This window comes from Tachypleus tridentatus, chromosome 2 (genome assembly GCF_004210375.1).
Source record: "Tachypleus tridentatus isolate NWPU-2018 chromosome 2, ASM421037v1, whole genome shotgun sequence".
Classification (NCBI taxonomy): domain Eukaryota; kingdom Metazoa; phylum Arthropoda; class Merostomata; order Xiphosura; family Limulidae; genus Tachypleus; species Tachypleus tridentatus.
Genome location: NC_134826.1, coordinates 78,252,238 through 78,271,233, shown reverse-complemented (window position 1 = coordinate 78,271,233; position 18,996 = coordinate 78,252,238). Strand labels below are relative to the sequence as shown.

Genomic DNA, 18,996 nt, shown 5'->3' with positions numbered 1-18,996 from the left:
TTATGCCTTTTAATTACTTACATTTTTGTAAGCTATATTTTTAATATTTTGTGTTAGATGTTTGTTTGCTAGAGGGAACTTGTCAAGACATTACCAAGAAGTATGTTCTAGAAATTTCCTAAATAGCAAAATTATATTCTATATAAGTACCTGATCTGATTAACTATTTAGTTAATGAGTTATTCAGGTCATTGTCACTTAAATTAGTAAATTAGACAGTGAGAGTTATTATATCTATTTTCTGTGCTGCAGTTAGTCAGTGTGTTTGTTATTGATTGATTAGCAAGGAGATAGTGCAAGTGAGTTAATGACTTTGTTAGATATATATTAGTTTCATAGTTGCTTTTGAAATGTTGTTTGTGAAGTTAAGCTTATTAGTGAACACAGTCTGTATCAAATGCTACTGAAGAAATAAATTATTTTCATTATTATTAATTAAATTCATTATTGCTACATGGACTAAACTTCACTCTGTTTTTACCAATAATCTAATAGAACCTGACCAGCAATCAAAGACATTACACTCCTGGTATTGAAGTGCAACTATTTTGTTGAAAACAAAATAGAATTTTGACTAAATTTCAAGATGAAAACATTCAGATATGAAACAAAATCAAATATTTGCTGGATATCATGAAACAGTGGAAAGAAGAACAGGAAGAAAGAGGTAGCAAATTAGAAGAATGAGAGAAAAAATAAGAGATAAATGAAAGAGACATCATTTAAAGAAGAAATAAGAGAAAATAAATGTGAGTAAAGAAAAGATTGACAGAGTAGATGTACAGAGGAATTAAAACAATGAGACTGAAAAAGTACAGAAGAACATCAGTGAAGTATGAAAAGACTGCAATGACAAAATAAAAAAATACAAAATGAAATCGTTGAGGTGGGAAAAAATGTAAATAACAGAATAAAATAAATTAGTAATTTCAGAGATCAAACTAGCCACATCTCTTCTTGCACCTTTTATCTTAAAATGCAATTTACTAAAACTATTTAGTTTACACATGTTATCACTACTAGTGTGCTACCTGTGACCACAGGACCTTCCTGGCCTGCTCTAGCTGTGCTGCCACCAAAATCAATTATATAATTTAGCTGTTCAGTTCACTAACAATACTCGGTTGAGAAACCAATTGGGAAAACATGTCTGGCTCAGTTTTAAATTATTTCCAGAGTGAATTGATGAAATAACTGGATTTTGCTGCCCATTGAAAACAACAATAACAACAACCTTTTACAGAGGAACATTCAAAACTTTGTTCTTAATAATGTGAATATGTTTCTTGGTACCAAAATTTGTTGATAATTTAAAAAAAATCTACATTTTCACATTTTAGTCTTGAATAGAAACATTTATTAAATAATTCTCAACCATTATTTGCCTGAGTGTCCAACTTATTACAAACGTATCATATAGTTATTCTGAAGTCAAAATATTAGTTTGAAACCTTCAGTCTTGCTTTACTGATATATAATCAGAACCACATGACCTACCCTTCTCATATTATTTTGTCTTTACAGAATTGAGAAAGAAAAGACAGTTGTATATTCACAAATATATCATTTATTCATAACCATGGTTTCACCTATAAAGTTGTTTACTGGTGAAACTGTGGTCAGGAATACGTAATGTATTTATGAAATGTGCATATGTCATCCTTTTCCTTAATGCTCTAATTATGAAATTTCACCAAGTTCCAGTGGTTTCAAGTGTTAGTTATGTTCTGTCTTCAAAGAAAAATGTAATATACTTTAACATTGCCATTGTCTTATTTATAACCAATAGAAAGAGCATCTTTACAATTTTTTTTATACAAGTTACAGTACTACCTTATTATAATGCTACCATTGGGAGCCATGTTCACCCAAGAGTGATGTAGGTGGGCGAACAATATAATCAACTAAAATTAAACCATTTTCTCTGTAATGATATCTTTTATGATGAAATAGGTGGAATCCTCTCTGATCTCCGAGTCTAAAAATTCCAATAGTTTTCTATGCTACCGTGAATATAAGTGGCTAGAAAACTGTCCATCTGACTTTAAACCTGTTCTTTACAAATGGTATATTGATGACATGTTCTTGCTTTTTTGACAGTTAAGTCACATTTTCATATTCTTACCATAATACCCAACATCCCAATATCACGTTTGCATCTTAACTTGATATTCACATCTCTTGGCATTACACTTCATGCTTTTTCCATTTATTTTGTGACTGAGTGTAATGACTGTATTCTCTGAAGCCATGTGGCAATGAGCTAAGGAGCAGATGATACTAAATTTTTACAATATTTGTAGGAGTCAGGACACCACAGTGTTGTATGCAAGAAATCATACAACAGTGTAACTCTTACTTATATGTATGATACTGGAAAAACTTTTTTATTATGTGATGTGCAACCACCAACTTTGCGAAATGTTTTATCCCGTGTGCATATAAATTTGCAATAGAGGTCATAATTTACCATTTTTATTCATGGAGTACTTTTTTTTTCTCCTTTCAAATGTACAGAAAAAATTGGGCAGATGAATTTGCTGCATGTAGTGGAGCAAAACGTTGGTGAAGAGGTCACATGCAGGTTTGATGTTTATGGAATATTTGGCATGTTTTTGTCTTTGGACATGAAAAAAAAAGAATGCAACATAGATTACTATACAAGGCTTCAACTCACTCAAAGCCACTTTGCACTGTCATCCCTACCAATTGCTGACACCTAAAGTGAGCACTGGTACTATGAGTAATCAGTTAGTCATTATAACTAATGGTGTTATAATGATGCAGTACTCTGATTTATTTTTCACTTGAAATGTAAATATTCAGACTCATTTTCAATGTTTGCATTTGTGGTGTTCAACATTGAGCAGCTAATTGAAAATGTTTAAAACTATTTATAGCTTAGGTAGAAAGGCAGTTAACTTGCAGTAATTTTGGGACATTCTGTTTTAATGCCTAATACATATTTTGATAGTCTATAATGTATATTTGAAATAAACATGAATTACTTGATGAATAATAAACAGCATTCCAGCAAAATAAAGTTTAGAACACCTTTCCCTTGAAAGCAAAAGGCATCAGTCCAGACATAAGTCTTAAATTTCTTTTTTTGTATATTTTTTATGGTCATAAAAGTAACTAACAGGCAAGTGTTGGAAACCTGTTAGGTTAGATAAGAAAACTTAAAATTACATATGAAACATTTCTTTCTCTTTGATATTGTACATCAAGCCAATCATGTAAATATAGCATAATGTGATTATTATCATTTATTTACAGGGTGTTCTCCTCAAAAATGGTTTTAGAGTACTCTGAGACTTATGTACAGTTGTAAAGTTAAAGCAATAAAACTAAATGAAGCCAGATGTGAAAAATCCATTACTTCCACTGAAGAACTAAATAAGTGTAATTGCCTGTTACAATGTACACTGATTCTAGAAAGAAAAAAAATCAACATTAATTTATATTTTTCAACTTTTCTTTTTTACATTCATTGATTTATGTGTTAGGATAAAGAAGTCAACAGATAAAATAAAAAGATTTAGTGAAAAAAAAAGCTTTTGATATTCATTAATTAAGGAGGTTTTGTAGGTTCTGTAAATTAAATATGGAACTGTAAGATTAAGGTATTTATTTTAAGCATGAAAATCACTTCTCACTCATATTGACTCAGTAAAGTATTTGGAAATTCACATACAGATCTTTAGTAGAAACACTTCATTAAAATTTGTTAATTTTTCTGTGTGGTAGACTTTTAATGTTCACATAAAGTTTACCAAATTTTGTGAAGATTGACTGATTAAATTCAGACTTATGGTAAATACTACTACTACAATACAGCATCAGTCTAATGTACCAATGCTGTGCCTATAGTGTTAAGTAATCATTCAGTTGAAAACTATAACAACTATCAAGCATTGCTTTATCTGACATATTTGGAGTGATACCAGTAGGATATTTCCTAAGTAGGGTGTAAGGAAATAAAAACAATAGCTATACTTGTAAAAGCTTCAGGAAGACTTGCCCAGTTATCTTACCTGGATGCCATACATGAATTGATGGATTTATTAGCATATGTGACCCACTTACATGTTATAACAGATGAGGATATGCAAATTAGGCAGAAAAATGTAGGTGTACATCTCTAAATGAGCTATAGTTACATTACTTGATATAGTAATTCTGCAGTGTCTAGATGGTGCCTTTAGTAATTATTATATCAAATCGTTTTGAAATAACTCCTACCCCTGCAGTGATAATCAGGAAGAACTGAAGGAATTAATAGTCAGCTGGGTAGACAGTGTGTAGGAAATAAATCAGAATATAATAGGTGTTCCAAGGGTAACTTGAAAGAACATTTTGTTAGGAACTGTAGAAAGAAAAAGTCTGTATAGAATAAATTTCAAAGATGTTAGAAAAAGGGATCTGTTATTAATGTGGAAAGCATAACCATTACAATAAAGTTCATACAACAAAGAAACAGCACTAAGGGTGAGTCTTTGAGTCCAACCAGATCAAAGGATAAAAAAAGAGCTAATCAAGCATTGAAAAAAATAAGAATTAGCTGGGCTTGTGGAGTGAAATTCAGATAAGATAACCCAATTTTTCTCAAATGAGATTATAACAAATTTATTATTTAAAAAAACCAGGCTATAAGTCAATGAGTGTTTTGTTAGGAAGCCTTGCATTTTGTTGATCATTATTGGTTCTATAGTTACAACTGTTCAATCCAATTTGGTAATGAAAGGGGAGAAAGTGCCTTCAAATATGAAGATGGATTGATGCAACACTCAAATGTAAAGTTAAAAAAAAAGTTGAAAATTATAATTAATGTAGAAAACTTTGTGTGTGATTAACATAAAGAAAGAGTGATAACTAGCTGCCTTCCCTTTAGTCTTACACTGCAAAATTAGGAACAGCAAGTGCAGATAGCCCTTGTGTAGTTTTGTGCGAAATTCAAAACAAACAAACATAAAGGAATAGAACAAACTAAGAATTAGTTTCATGAAGAGACATGGATTCAAGTTTAGGTTGGCTTTTAATGGTTTTGCTTTCTGTGAATAGGAACCCCCCATGCACTGTATGACAATTACATCACCATAGATTGAACTTCTAATGACAATAAAGAAAGCATTTATTGTACTATTAAAATAAAAAAGTTATTATACCAGGACATGTTAGGAATAAATCTTTAAGATAATAAGAACTAGACACTTCAATGTGTTCTGATTAATGGTTAGAAAAGCTCTTATTTATCTGAAGAATAAAGATATCATGAACAAAACAATGTAAGATGTGAAGCTGTACAGGCAGTACTTCTAACTCAAAAAACATCTGAATTAGTCACCTATGAGGCAAGATATAGAATGTCTGATGTAAAATCCTTGCATAAGAACAGCTTGGTACCCCACTTACAATAGCTGTAGGATCAGAGATGTTTAGACCTTGGAGTTAATCAGTGGCAAGATTATGGAAGTTTTTCACAGTGGGCCTTATGATTTAGGCTAAACAAGTAAAATACCTCACAAGATTAGCACTGAATATGCAGTGCCAATTTGTCATCCAGACAACTCTTATTTGAAAAAAAAAAAGGCAGATGCTGTAAAAGATATAGATGCCAGGAAGGAACAAGGTGTAATAGAACTGATTACTAGTCCTCAGACATCGCTTATTATACTTGCAAAGAAGAAGGATGGATCCACAAGGTTCTGTATGAACTACGAGAAGGTGAATGAAGTTGCAATGAAGGAGGCTTTATCTAGGGTTTTCAGCATTGTCTCTAAAGAATGGATATTGGCAAGAACAAATCAACAAACCAAGTTGAGAGAAGACAGCCTTCACTGCAGGAAATGAAAAGAGCCATGTGCATTATGGAATGAACTTGTAACATTTTAATAACTTATGGAATGTATTCTTTCTGAAATACTCTTGATTGACCTATTTATAGACATAATGATATAGGACATATTCACACATGTAAAGCCTTTGGCAGTGTTAATGACTGGCTAAGGAAAGTTTTGGATCAGATGAGAAATGAGAACCTTAAGCTGAATTCCAAGAAGTGTGAATTGTTTTATCAACAGAATAGGTTTCCTGTGATACATAGTTAGTAGAAACAGAGTATCCACAGACTGGCCAAATATTCTGTTTTTTTTTAGAATTGGTTGGTGAAAATGAATGTGCATAAGGCAGTCTTGTAAACTAATTCTGTGACTTAGTATTTCGTTTACACATATAACTTGAAACACAAGTAAATGTTGTTGAATGGATGGTTGTGGATAGGCATTCAACAAACGGAAGAAATAATTAACCACCACTCATGTATTAGCATACCCAGTTCTTGAAAATTCATCATGTTAGACACAAATGCCAGTGATTTTTGCAGTGGAACTAGTTTTATTACAAGTACAATGAAGAAAAACAATATGTTATTGCTTACAATGAATGCTGTAGAAATGAGGTATTACACAACTTGAAAAGAGCTACTAAGTGTTTTTTAGCCCTTATTTATTTTTGTTATTACTTATATAGACAAAAATTTAGATTATGGATGGGTTATTTGACATTGCACTTCAGATAGCAAGATGGCTCCAGAAACTTCAGGAGTATAACTTAAACATTGTGCACTATCATGGATAGAACCATTAAAATGCTGATGCAATATTCTGAAGTTCACATATTATTGAAAAATGTAGACACTGTGTAACGAGAGAAGTATGAGCTAATGAACATGACAAAATTGAAGTACAGTAGTCCAACATAGTCCAACATGGTAGATTGAAAAAAAAAAGTGTTGATTAAGAACTAATATAGTCAGATTCTTAGGCAACAGCTAAATTTGAAACCTGGATCCAGAATAGTGCAGAAAATCATTTATGGCATATACTGGATTTATATAGTCCAAACACAAATATTTATTGAGGACAGTGGAATTCATTATGCTTGAAAATGGCTTCTTATTTTAGAAATAAGAAAAAGCCAACACATAGAAACAATAAATAATGTCAGTACTTCTATAGAAGCATTCCATCATATGCACAAACCTCCAACAGGTGGAAACTCAGTGAAAAGAGTAAGAAAATGCTTTTATTGGAGGCTGTAGAGAATTGGTGTAAACCATGTAAACTATGCAGTGAGTAAAAAAAGTCCATGAAAGAAAAAAAACGTGGGCAGTTATATTATTATACTGGAGCATCGCTCAAGAATATATACATTATGGTTTTGATGAAGTGTTTCACCAAATAACCAGGAGCATGTGCTGTTCCAAATCAGGAAGCAGAAACTTGAGCAAAAAACTATTGCACTGTTTTATTTTTTTATTAGGATTGTTAAAAGGACTTCACAAATCAGGCATGGGGGCAGTGTTTTATAAGTTATGTTTTTAATATTTTAATTTAGATGTTATAACAATACGATGATGGAAGACCTAAAATATTTGTGAAAGTTAGGGCTGTGATAAAATCTGAAAACTATCTGTGTTTTAAAGAAAGCTGGATTGTATATAAATACCAGACTTAGTGAATTATTTAGTTAATGATTTATTCTGTTTAGTGTCAGTGAGAGTTATTGTCTCTATTTATCTCCAGTTCAGTTAATGAGTTTGTCAGCAGGTTTGTAACAAGTTGGTTAATGATTAAATTCTGCTCATAAATTTATAAGTAAGCTTGATATACAGTAATTTGAATTTTGGTTGAAGTATTGTTTGTGAGATGAGGCATACCAGTGGATATAGAGTGTATCAAATGTTATTGAAGAAATAAGCTAATATGTTATATATATATCTTTAAGTGGATAGGCATTCTGTTATTTTACCAAATAATCTGAAGGACCCATCCAAAGATAAAACACATTATAAGAACTTTTTTTTTGAATCTTGATTAACAAACTATCAACTGTTTTTCTATAAATGTCTCTGTAGGAAAATTTGAAATATTTAATGACGTTCCTTAAAAATTAAATGGTTGATAACTTTTTTGCTTTGTTACATTTTAAGATAGAAAAAGAAAGTGATAAGCTAAATGGTCCAAACTCAAATAGAGAGCATTTGGCAAACCTAAGTGGTATGCATAATATACTTGTCATTCTGTGCTATTTATGAGTGAACATTTGAAAGATATTAATGATTATGTAAATGAGATTACAAATTTCATTTTTTAAAACCCTTAAAAATTCAAAAGATTTGAATAAATATTTGAAACTTATTAAATTGTGCTTCTGTTACCTTAGTGATGCTAATTCTCTTTTTACAATATGACATTTACTTTGTCATTTATGAACAGCTACATTTTTTACCTTTATGTATTTGTGGTTAAACTCAGCATATCACAAATTTTTTGTATGACTTAATAGTTTTATGTTTATGCTTTAAATTGATGTATTAGAAATTTTATAATAATTCAACTTTTGTTCATATTTTCAGTAGAATAATAGTTTCTTGTCATATTGTAAATACAAATATATTTAGGATTTCCAAAGAGTCTTTCAAAGTGTCATTGAAAACAGAGTAATGTTATATTTTGAGACATCACAATGTTTTTGATTTTAGGCTGTCAATACATACGAAATAATAGAGATGACTGTAGCATTGTAAAGGAGGCTAAACGAATGGGTTTTGACCTACATGGCACTTGGAGAGTAACTCATATCAACAGGAATTTTAGGTATGTTGTTGTTAAGAGTACAGTCGGAGTCTTATAAATTTATCAGCAATGATATTGAGGTTTCACGTTATGTTACTTCTAACCTGTGCAGATCGCAAGTCTAATGCTCTCACCACAGGACCATGTAAGGTATAGTCTCATAATTACAAACAATATTATTAAAAAAAACAACATAATTTGTACCTAGTTTTGCAAGTGATTATTGGTTCAGAGTTTGACTCCTTTTTTAGTTGAGTTTGTTTCCTGTCTTTATTTAATAAAGGTATGTCCTTTCTGTCCTGTGTTGTTATTAAGCAGTTCTTTTATATACAGTCTGTCTTTTACATTATAGTAGTCCTCTTTTAGTAGATTATCTTGTCTTTTATGCATTTTTCTGTTCTGTTTGTCATTGGTGGCTTCTTGGTACATTGCTTTTATCTCTCATCACTTTAAATGTTTGGCCCCTTTTTATTTCAAAGTTGATACCAAGTCTTATTTTTACTTCTTTTAATGTTAGAACATATTTTTAAGACATTTATATGACCAAAGATTCTCTCTAGGATCAATTGTTCCTGCATTTTTTTTATTCCAAAAATAGTGGAAGAAAATGGGATTGTGTGTTTCATGTATCATATATACACCCTCATCTGTGACCAACACATTTGGTTTCAGGCCATCTTCTCTGCTGATTTGATGGTATTTAGCTTCCAACATTTACTTTTGATATTATGACCTGTTTTTTCCTTGTGTGATTAGACACCTGGACAGTTTGTCCAACTACAATCATAAATTAGCTAAACAGCCTTCTTAACCAATACTGATTTTATTTGTATTGGAAGATATGGCATATTTTTTAATCACCTTCTGTCACATTCAACTTTTGATACTGATACATTGCTCGTGCTGTTCATTGTTACATAAAGGATGTTATACATGTGGTTTCATTATCACTCTCACCATATTAACATCCTTTTATTTACATTATGTTACCAATTTCTCCTTTGGCTTCCTGAAATATTCAAAATTTGACAATAGAATTATCATAATATCTGCATAATCTACTTCAGAGATTGAGTGCTGTTCACTGGAATCATTTCATACAATTTGTAAGTTACCTTCTGGCATTTGTTAGGCTGAACTTCAACCAACCTCATCTTTCTGGAATGGAGAGTGTTCATTATAGTAAGCATAATTTGAATTCATTGAACTATCTTTTCTGGTTTTTGTGGTGTACTGACTCTTGCCTTGAGATCTTGGACTTGCTAGTTTTATGGGTACAACTTCTTTCTTTTCACTCGGTTAAATTTCTGTGTATTTTTGCTCTTTTAGAACATAAAACACTTGCTGGATTAGACATACATTTGTCAGTATGAATCAGCCATATCACTTCTTTCTTTCCTTGTTAAAAGGTCTACAGAGAACTAGAGTTTAAAATTAAATATTCTCAATCCAGATTTTAGTTATGGACTTCAAGATATGAATATCTACTACTTATTCACCCAGCAGTGTTGTATTATATAATTGAAATCTACATTTTAAAAATCAAAATGGGTTTAAAATAGATATCTGCTTGACATGGTTTTCAAGGAGGAGCAAGATGGAAGAGGTCATTTGAAATATTCTAAACTTTATATAAATTTCTTTTAATAAATGGAAGTCACATAACATTGACAAGTTTTTGAGAAGGAATGTTAGTGAATTATGACCTAAAGAGAATAACGTTTCAATTGAGAGTTTATCGTCTTAACAGTTACCTGTCCACCTGGAGGTACATATGTTTATTATATTTTACTACTGAAACATTAAGATGTTTGTATATTACCGCATTTATGGCTAATTTCATAAATATTGAAGTTATCAGTATTTAGTACCCAAAATTAAAACATCAATTAGTAAAATAATATTATGTTAGCTGTGCATTAAAAACAAAATTCATCTATTTACATATCTTTATGCATTGAAACTTTTCATTACAAACAGGATCTGATCAAGGGGCTCTGAGCAAAGATATTGCAAAAGCCTCTGTATATACAGGGTTATATGTATGATAGTTATAGAAATAGTATTTGTATGTTGAACATTCCAAGTTAGATAAACAAAATCAGTACAGCAATAGCACCACATACTTATTTACATAATCATTTATATTTTATCTGACTCTTTATAGATAGTAATGCTAAACTTGGCTATTCATGAAATGACCAGAAAATTGAAATTATGAATTATGAACAGTAATCATTGTCATAGAAAAGTTTTGGCTGTCTTTTTTTTTTTTTTTTTTTTGGAGGCAAGCTGTAACTTGGTTAGATTGCTTATTAATGTAGCCTTGCTTGAAAATACTTGTAGTTTAAGTATGCTTTTATTTTTATATTAGTTTTTGACTGTTGCTTATGTTTTTTACAATTTTGCAAACATATTTCCAATCCTTCACATTATGTTTCATAAAATATGTATACACATTCATTTTCATAAGTACTTTTATTGTTCATTACTATAATTTAAATGAAGCTCCACAGTGAATGTGTTTCTTGTGAATTGAAATATGTGTTTAATTTTAAAAGGTTATCGGAAATAACTTGGAGTAGTTGTTACCTTTTCTTTTACTGATTTTGAGCTGTGATTTCTGCTTTACTAGTAGAGTTAAGCCAAATATTATCCACTTTATGATTTGTTTTGTTATATGTGGGTTACAGATGGAGGGGACTCAAATCACCACACCAAGATACAAAAAGGTCTAGCTTTTTAAAAAAGTAATGAACACTCATCTTTCATTTTAGTCATTGAAATTCTTTGTGTAGATGAAAAGGCCCACATATTGTTAGTGCTAGATATACCTGTGGCATTTTTGCAAGCATCTGAGTTAATGTAGAACATAGAACGTGTGTTAATTTTAATTTATATTTCTTTACTACATCCCGTTTTAACTGCTCTTACATCTCTTCTGAACAATTAGAATTAGTTAGGAGGTTATTCTTTGGGATATTTTTTTCAATTATATGGTTTTGTAAATGTGCAATTTAGGTAGAATATGTTAATCTTACATGTATAAATAAAATAAGTTTTTTGTTTAACTTTTATTAGTTTTATCTCACTGGAGTTACTCTCATGACCAATCTATAAGTATTGAATTTTCTTCAAACCATCAGTTTGCATGACATAAATATCTGTGTGATTATTAACATTAATCCTCATGCTACAGGTAGATAAAATGTGTGCATCATAATTGTTTAACCTTTAGACAGCAGCCATCATCAATTGATGCTGTGACCTTCAATATTCCCACTGTTTAAGGGTTAAAGAAGCTTGCATTCAAAGTTTAATTAAACAACTTTGTAATCAGTGTATATAAATAAGTTTGGCAACAAAAATGCAATTAATAAATCATATATTAATATTCTTTATGTTTGAGTTCTCAATTTTATAATGAAACATTAAAAAAACCTTAATCTCCCCATAAACTTTTAATATGATGTAATTTAATTACCATTCCTTTTTGAAGTATGGAGTTTAGCATAAATTGCTCAATATAACATAGATATTGCTCAGGCAAAACCTGATTTTTTCAACCTTAAGTCTTTCTTGTTTATGGCATCATAATCTATAAAATGAGACCAACTTACTATGCCCATTTGTCACATCCTATCTTAGATAAATTGCCAACAATTCTTTCAAATGTTTTATGCTGTATTATTTATAACCCATAGAAAGGCAGAGTTCTCATACAATATTTTATATCCCCCCCTCTCACAAAAACGTTTTCTTAGCTTGTATTGCTTTCTATCATTGTAAGTACTTGTTTCCCACTAACCTTGACACTTCCAATTATTTTGGCCTACTTACATGCAAATGATTACACAACAATCCTCCACTAATAGAACTGTGACACTACTGCCTATCATAACTACTGCACCTTCTAATCCTGCAGCTGCTAACTTATCCTTGTTTAACAGTTTTATTGAAGAAACATATTTTTACTTGTGGTTTGATTCACTTATCTACAAGTTTTTATCTTTAACTTTTCAACTTTAATTATATTGTTCTTTATTGCTTTTGTGTTTCATACTTGACTGATTTTGTAGAGAGTTATGAATTATCTATCTTTCAATCTCATGAGTTATGCACTTGCAGTTTCAGATACTCACAACTAAAACTGCTTCAGTGGGTCAGAACTACAATGCTGGGCTTATGAAGTGATGACCATAGTCCTTGAGGAGTTCACCAGTTTCATGTACCAAACAGAATAAATTGATGATTGTTTTATCACAGTTTTCAATGATTAAAAAGTTTTATATTTTGACAGCCTATTTTCCACTCCTAAATATGCCTTTCAGTTGCTTACTGTTTGGTGGGACTTGCCCAAACCTCTTTTCATTTTGGTGGATTTGATTATTCAGGTATGTTACGATCTATTCTTGTTTTCTGTTTGGGGATTAGCTTTTGGATCATTATTTCAGTGTTTCTTCCTTTCCTGAATATTGTGGCTTCATGCGAGTCTTTTTGGGGATCATTTGCATTTGGGAATCAGTATGCCTTGACCCTGACATATTGTGGATGATCATGTTTTTTATTATTATTGTGACAACAGCCCTATTTGGACTCACAGTGCTGGAGTTGATTCTCCCTTAGTGGTAATGAGACCCCAATAATTCAGTTACCTTTTCCCATATTTGTCTTATTCTGAACACTTTTCTCAGTTCAAGTCTACTGAAGACCAGACTTCTTTAATTTGCCCATGCTTAAAGATCTTTGATGGTCAAATCATGGGTTCTGAAAGATATTTCAGTAAGTTTGGTCCTCATCTTCCATTCATCTCTCCCATTGCCCTCAGTTTTTTCTTCAGGTAATTGTCATGGTAAGTTGACTTATCAAAGTGGAGTGATGTTTCCACATGCCTACTCAGATTTTTGGTTCATCTCGAGATGTTTTTCAACTCCCAGGATATTTGGGCCCTACCTGCTTCACTTCATTTACTTGCTACATGCAGCATCTCATCCTCTCCTTTTACTATGCAAGAGGTTCTCCCTCTTTCTTTTGGGGATATTGGTTTCTCTTCAAGCCTTCATTCCTGTTGGTGGTTCTGTCATGTATCATTCTCAGTGAGTTTAGACAGGCCAATGGAGCCTTGATCAGAATCCCTAAGATGCTTCTTATACACTTCCCTGTCTCTTACAGACTGACTTTGAGTGGTAGTTAGATCACAACAATATCACTGTGGGTGTAGTATCTATTTTTCCTCTTTTTCTTTTGGAATGTCACATTTCATGGATGGTTTTTTTTCCAGTTGGAGTGTATCAGTTTCTTTCCAAGTCCTCTCTCCATATCAATCTTGGAACGTTTTGCTACTTGTTGGGCCTTCCTTCATTTCCTTTTGGCTTGAAGGACTGGTTGGTGATCGTTCACTCCAACTTTTATGTGGTACTCTTATACATCACTATGAAAGGGACACTTCATTGATAGACCTGTTTTTTTGCTCTGGCTCTTCTGTGTTAGACCCATTGCCATCCCACCACCTTGTTGGCATGTCACATTTCTGGTGCTCTGAATCTGGTCATTGATCAGTTATTTCATCCCAGTAAATTTCTTCCTGCAGTGTGGTCTTCAAATTTACCCTTTTATTTTGAGTTTTTGTATGCTCTGTGGAGTCTCCCAGATTTTGACATTTTTGCCACTCTTCTCAATACACTTTTTCCTGGTTTTGGCAGGAGTAATTCATGCTTTCAGATGCATGGTACCTAGATGCATACTCTCCTACTTATACTTGTCATACTTCAAACCATTCCATGGAGTATTCTACTGCTGATTACATATTGGCTGGCTCACTTGTGATTTTTACTGCTGTACTGGTTTTTTATGTTGCCTTCCTTTCTTTCTGATGCTTTCCTATCACTTACAGTTTGGCATGTTATCTGTATTTACCTGCACTCTATCATCATGCCAGGCTTTGTTTGAACTCTCATGTGAAGGGCCAAATTTTTATATCTATCTTCATGTATTTGTTGTGCTGTTTTTTCTCTTTCATAACAGTTTACCTACTTATGTTGTACACGTACCACATTTGGTCTGTCATAGCCCTTCCTATTCTATAGTTCCTCACATAACGTCCTTTTGCTTTTCTATTTTTTCTGTTGTGAGCTATAGGGTGATAATATCTGCCAATTTTCAGTTTATTGACTCTCCTTGTATTTTCCAGTTGCTAGTCTTATTCATGTTGCTTATTCTTTCTGTTTTTTCCCCTCCTTCCTATCCTGCTTCCCTTCCAAATTAGCACTTTTATGTGGTCCTCCATGTTTTTCCCCATCTTCCATTGGTCATTTTGTAATCGTGTTTTCTAAATTGCCTTTTCTTGTTGATGGGAGAACATTGTAGATCTACTGTGTTTAATGTATGCCACATTTTTGTTTTCATAGTTCCTATGGTCTCTTCTTTCCTGATTGTTCCAATGCTTCAAGATGCCTCCAAGTGTTAGTTGAGGTCTAACTCCCTTTTACAGTCTGTTGCACCTTAGCCACTCATCACCAGTGGGTTTCTGTCCTTTTTGGTCATACATCACTAAAGGGTGAAGAGTATACCTTGCTCAGAAGTGGTGAAGTCTCCAATGAATGTGTTGTTTTTCATTTCTTCTCCCATGGTTTACCTTTTGGGGCTTCCTAAAAGGAGATCAATCTTTCTCCAGCCCTTCACCGATTAAGTATGAGAGGAGGAAAGATACTGATTGACAAGTTAATATTCTTTTAAACTGAAAGTGTATTTATGATTTCCCACCCATTCTCCCCATTTCTGGTTTGATTTGCTGTGATCTTACCAATCTCAATGGAGCTAACAGCTGCAAGATTAAAAAGAGCACTAATTATGGTAGTGATAATAATGAGATATGACTAATGTACTAAATGAAACACAGTGGCCCTTCTCACCTCTCTCTATTTTTATAAACAGACCCTTATATATTCATACCACAATATATGATGTGAATAACCAATCAAAAGCTCAGAATGTCACCCTAGTAGTTTTCTCTGGCATTTTAATCTGTGAAAAGGTTATCAAATTTTATCAAACCAAGACTTCAGTGAGGTAAGTTATATCTTTTGTTTGCTCAAAGTTTTGTACTTTTTTCCAGACCTAAATACAGCTTACTTAGTTCAATAAATTATAATGGAATTCTGTGGTATCAGCATAGTTAATCATGATACAAGCGTACATGTAAAACTTAAAGACAATTTTTTTTATATCCTTCGCATGTAAAATTGTAAAAAGCTTAGCAACCTGTGTCCAGCAGGAACCGAGTTCAAAAGTCGTAGCAAGAAAGAGATAATTGTTTGCTTTACTTCTATATTTTTGTTCTATATTTTAAGAAAATTAAGTTACATAACTTATGTGTAAATAGTAATAATTTGTATACGTATGCAATGTATAATAATTTAAATGTTACTGTATATTACAAAATTCTAGACCACTAAATACAGCCAAGAGTGGGTTACTTTTAAATTATTGGATATGGTAATATGAGTTCACATGTACCACATTAATGCAAGTTATGTAATGTTAGCTAGGCATGACTAGAAGGTCAGTATAATAAAAAAGAATAAATATATAGTATTATAAGACTTAAGCTACTTGGACTAAACATTTGTATTTTTGTTTTATAATATGTAGTCATTCTGGCACCAAAAAATGTAATTTATATTTATTCCTGATTTTTTATGATGGTTATGAGATTGGTCATTTGACATACCCTGGGGCATAGAAAATAACATAGAATATAAAGTCTTGCTGAAAACAAAAATTTGAAATGTATTTAAGAGGTTTTAGATGTTACATAAATAATATTTCAGATTTTGGGGATGAAAAATAGTTTTTAATCATAACATGAAATTACTTCAAACTTGGATTATTAATGAAACAGACTCAATACCTTAAGAAACAAATCTGTAGTAGAAATATTTCACTAAAGATTACAAAGTTTTTGTACTTTTTTTTGTAAAGGTAGACATAATAAGTTATGTTTTATGCATAAAAGTTATAGGGCAAATACTTAATGTGTGCAACTGTGTATGTAAACTCGTGCATATTATGTTGAGTCCTCTGTGAAAGAGTTGAGTAAATAGAAATTATTTTGTGTACTAATACTATTATAAAAAGTAGGCTTTAAGTCCATTGACATCTGACAGCAAAAAAGCAAAAGATCAAAGTTAAATACTGTGTTTTTTTTAATATAGCACATTGTCTTTGTTCCATGGGTGTGCTTACAATTTTTTTAATAACTGGTTTTCAACCTTAAATTGGCAATAGCTATTAATCTAGCCTTTTGACAGAAATTACTTCATGTACCCTTTATACCCACTAATGACATAATTGCCTTAGAATAAAGCTATATTTTATTAAAAAAATAACTAGGTATTGAAATGACCATTACTTGTGGTCCTACCTATATATTTGTATGGATTCCCCCCCCTCAAAAAAAGAGAAAAACATAAAGATATAAAATGACCTGCTCAGTCATGCCAAGTCATTCAAGAAGTTTCTATGTAGCCTGCTGGTTTTTTGATGGATGAGTATCAGTTTTCTCACAAATTTTTACTATCATTAGCTTGACATACAACACAGTATTCTTGTCTGCTGCAGGCATTCCCAGTACTTGTATTGTCATTAGACTGGAAATATGATAAAAAGAAAATTTTTTTTTCTGCTTTTGCAGTATCATTCATAACACTAAAGCTTTGTTCTGCTTCCACATTGCTATAGCAATTTTGCTCATTATATTTTTAGCCTTAGTAATTGTAGTTAGAAGAGAAATCAACAAAATTCAAGTAGTTTCTTATGTCAATTTCAAATTTTATCAGTGCATTCAAATATTTTTTTTTTTTAATCTTCCAGCCATGATGATAAGGTTTCATTATATTTCCAAGATGTTGGTCTGGTAAATCAAAAAGTGCAAGGAGGTTCTCACAGTAAAACTGACTTTAAGTAAGTTTCTTAAAATTGAAAAGGCTTATAGATAAAATCCTGGCTATTATTTTGTCAACTACACTTTGAATCAACCTATTTCTAGGCAGTCCTGCAGCCTTTCAGTTGATACTCTGGCTGTCATGAAATTGAATGTATTTAAATGTTTCAGACTGGATTAACTGCTCAACCTCTGTGCCACCCCAAATTTTCTTTAAGAGCTGATGATGCTCTTATTGTACATCTTACAAGTTTCACCTGATTTCTGAAATGTAAAAAATAAAAATTGCTTGCATTTGATAATAAGATAATTTCCTTCAGAATATCAGTGACCAAAGTTAAATCATGCAAAAAGTTTAGATACACTTATTTTTTTGCCATCCCAGCTAGGTTTGAATTTCTAGAAAAGTGGGATATGCTCTCACACCACAGGCTTACTAGTGAGGCCCCAGGACATGCCCCATTTTGATAATTTTTATCCCAAAATCTTGTTCATTTTCATTTAGTTCTGTTTGGTTTTTATTGGACTGATGATAGATGGAATATATTTTGTCCAAGAATATTTTATAATGATTCATATCGCTGGATATATTTATGTGAGTTTTGCTACTACTCCTGAGTGCCTTCCAACCATTGTACTGGCACCATCTGAGCAAAAAGCTATGAGATTTTTGGACAAGTATTCTTTGTCAAACCCATGGTTTTCTAAACATTCATTTAAAGTTTCAAATTTACTACTAGCAGTCATAGATGATAGCTCTTTCAAATGAACAAAAATGGTTAATAACTCATCTGCAAATTACTCTTCAAAGCATAAACAAATGACTAACACACTTTTCTTAGCTTTTAAAGCTGTTGGTGTTTCATCAGTTATTATACCTACCTTTGCTTCTTCCTTGATTATGTTATAAAATATTGATTTTTCATTTGAGCTGCTTATGTTCTAGTTGCTGAAAACTGAGAATGGAGACAGCTGTCAATGTTCACTTAGTTCTAGTGTTTCATCAGTGTCACGGGTAGGCCTGTTTCTCTTCTCTAAGCTGTAAACCACATTGAAATATTAACAATGTTATATTTAGCTGTAATGTTCATTGTGTCCTTTAAATGAGCACCTGACAATGAATGTTCTTTTTTCTTTTTCTTTAGAGCTTCCTGTTGAATTTCTTTTGTTGTTTCACATGCAACTACTAAACAGTTTTTCCACTAAAACACTACATGCACATGTTTTGCCTTTTCTACACCATGAGAGCCTACTGCTAAGCATTTTCTGTGTTTTAGATGCTTGAAATGGTAAACTGCATGAAGTAAACACTGACCATATTAGTACAATTTCATTACACATCAGTGACACAATCAGTTTGCCTTTGCATTCAACACTTGTGACATGCAGTTTAAATTTTAGTGTTTCAACCTGTCA

At 31.8% G+C, this 18,996-nt stretch overlaps 1 protein-coding gene across 5 annotated transcripts in view; it reads left to right on the top strand.

Annotated features, from left to right (window-relative positions):
- Positions 1-18,996, top strand: part of LOC143244297 (phosphatidylinositol-3,5-bisphosphate 3-phosphatase MTMR3-like) — a 116,280-nt gene that overhangs the window by 25,359 nt on the left and 71,925 nt on the right. For all 5 annotated transcript variants that reach the window (XM_076488689.1, XM_076488692.1, XM_076488690.1 and 2 more), the window contains one exon: positions 8,546-8,660. In XM_076488689.1, coding sequence (XP_076344804.1) covers positions 8,546-8,660 — 115 coding nt within the window. The remainder of the gene's footprint in view (positions 1-8,545; positions 8,661-18,996) is intronic.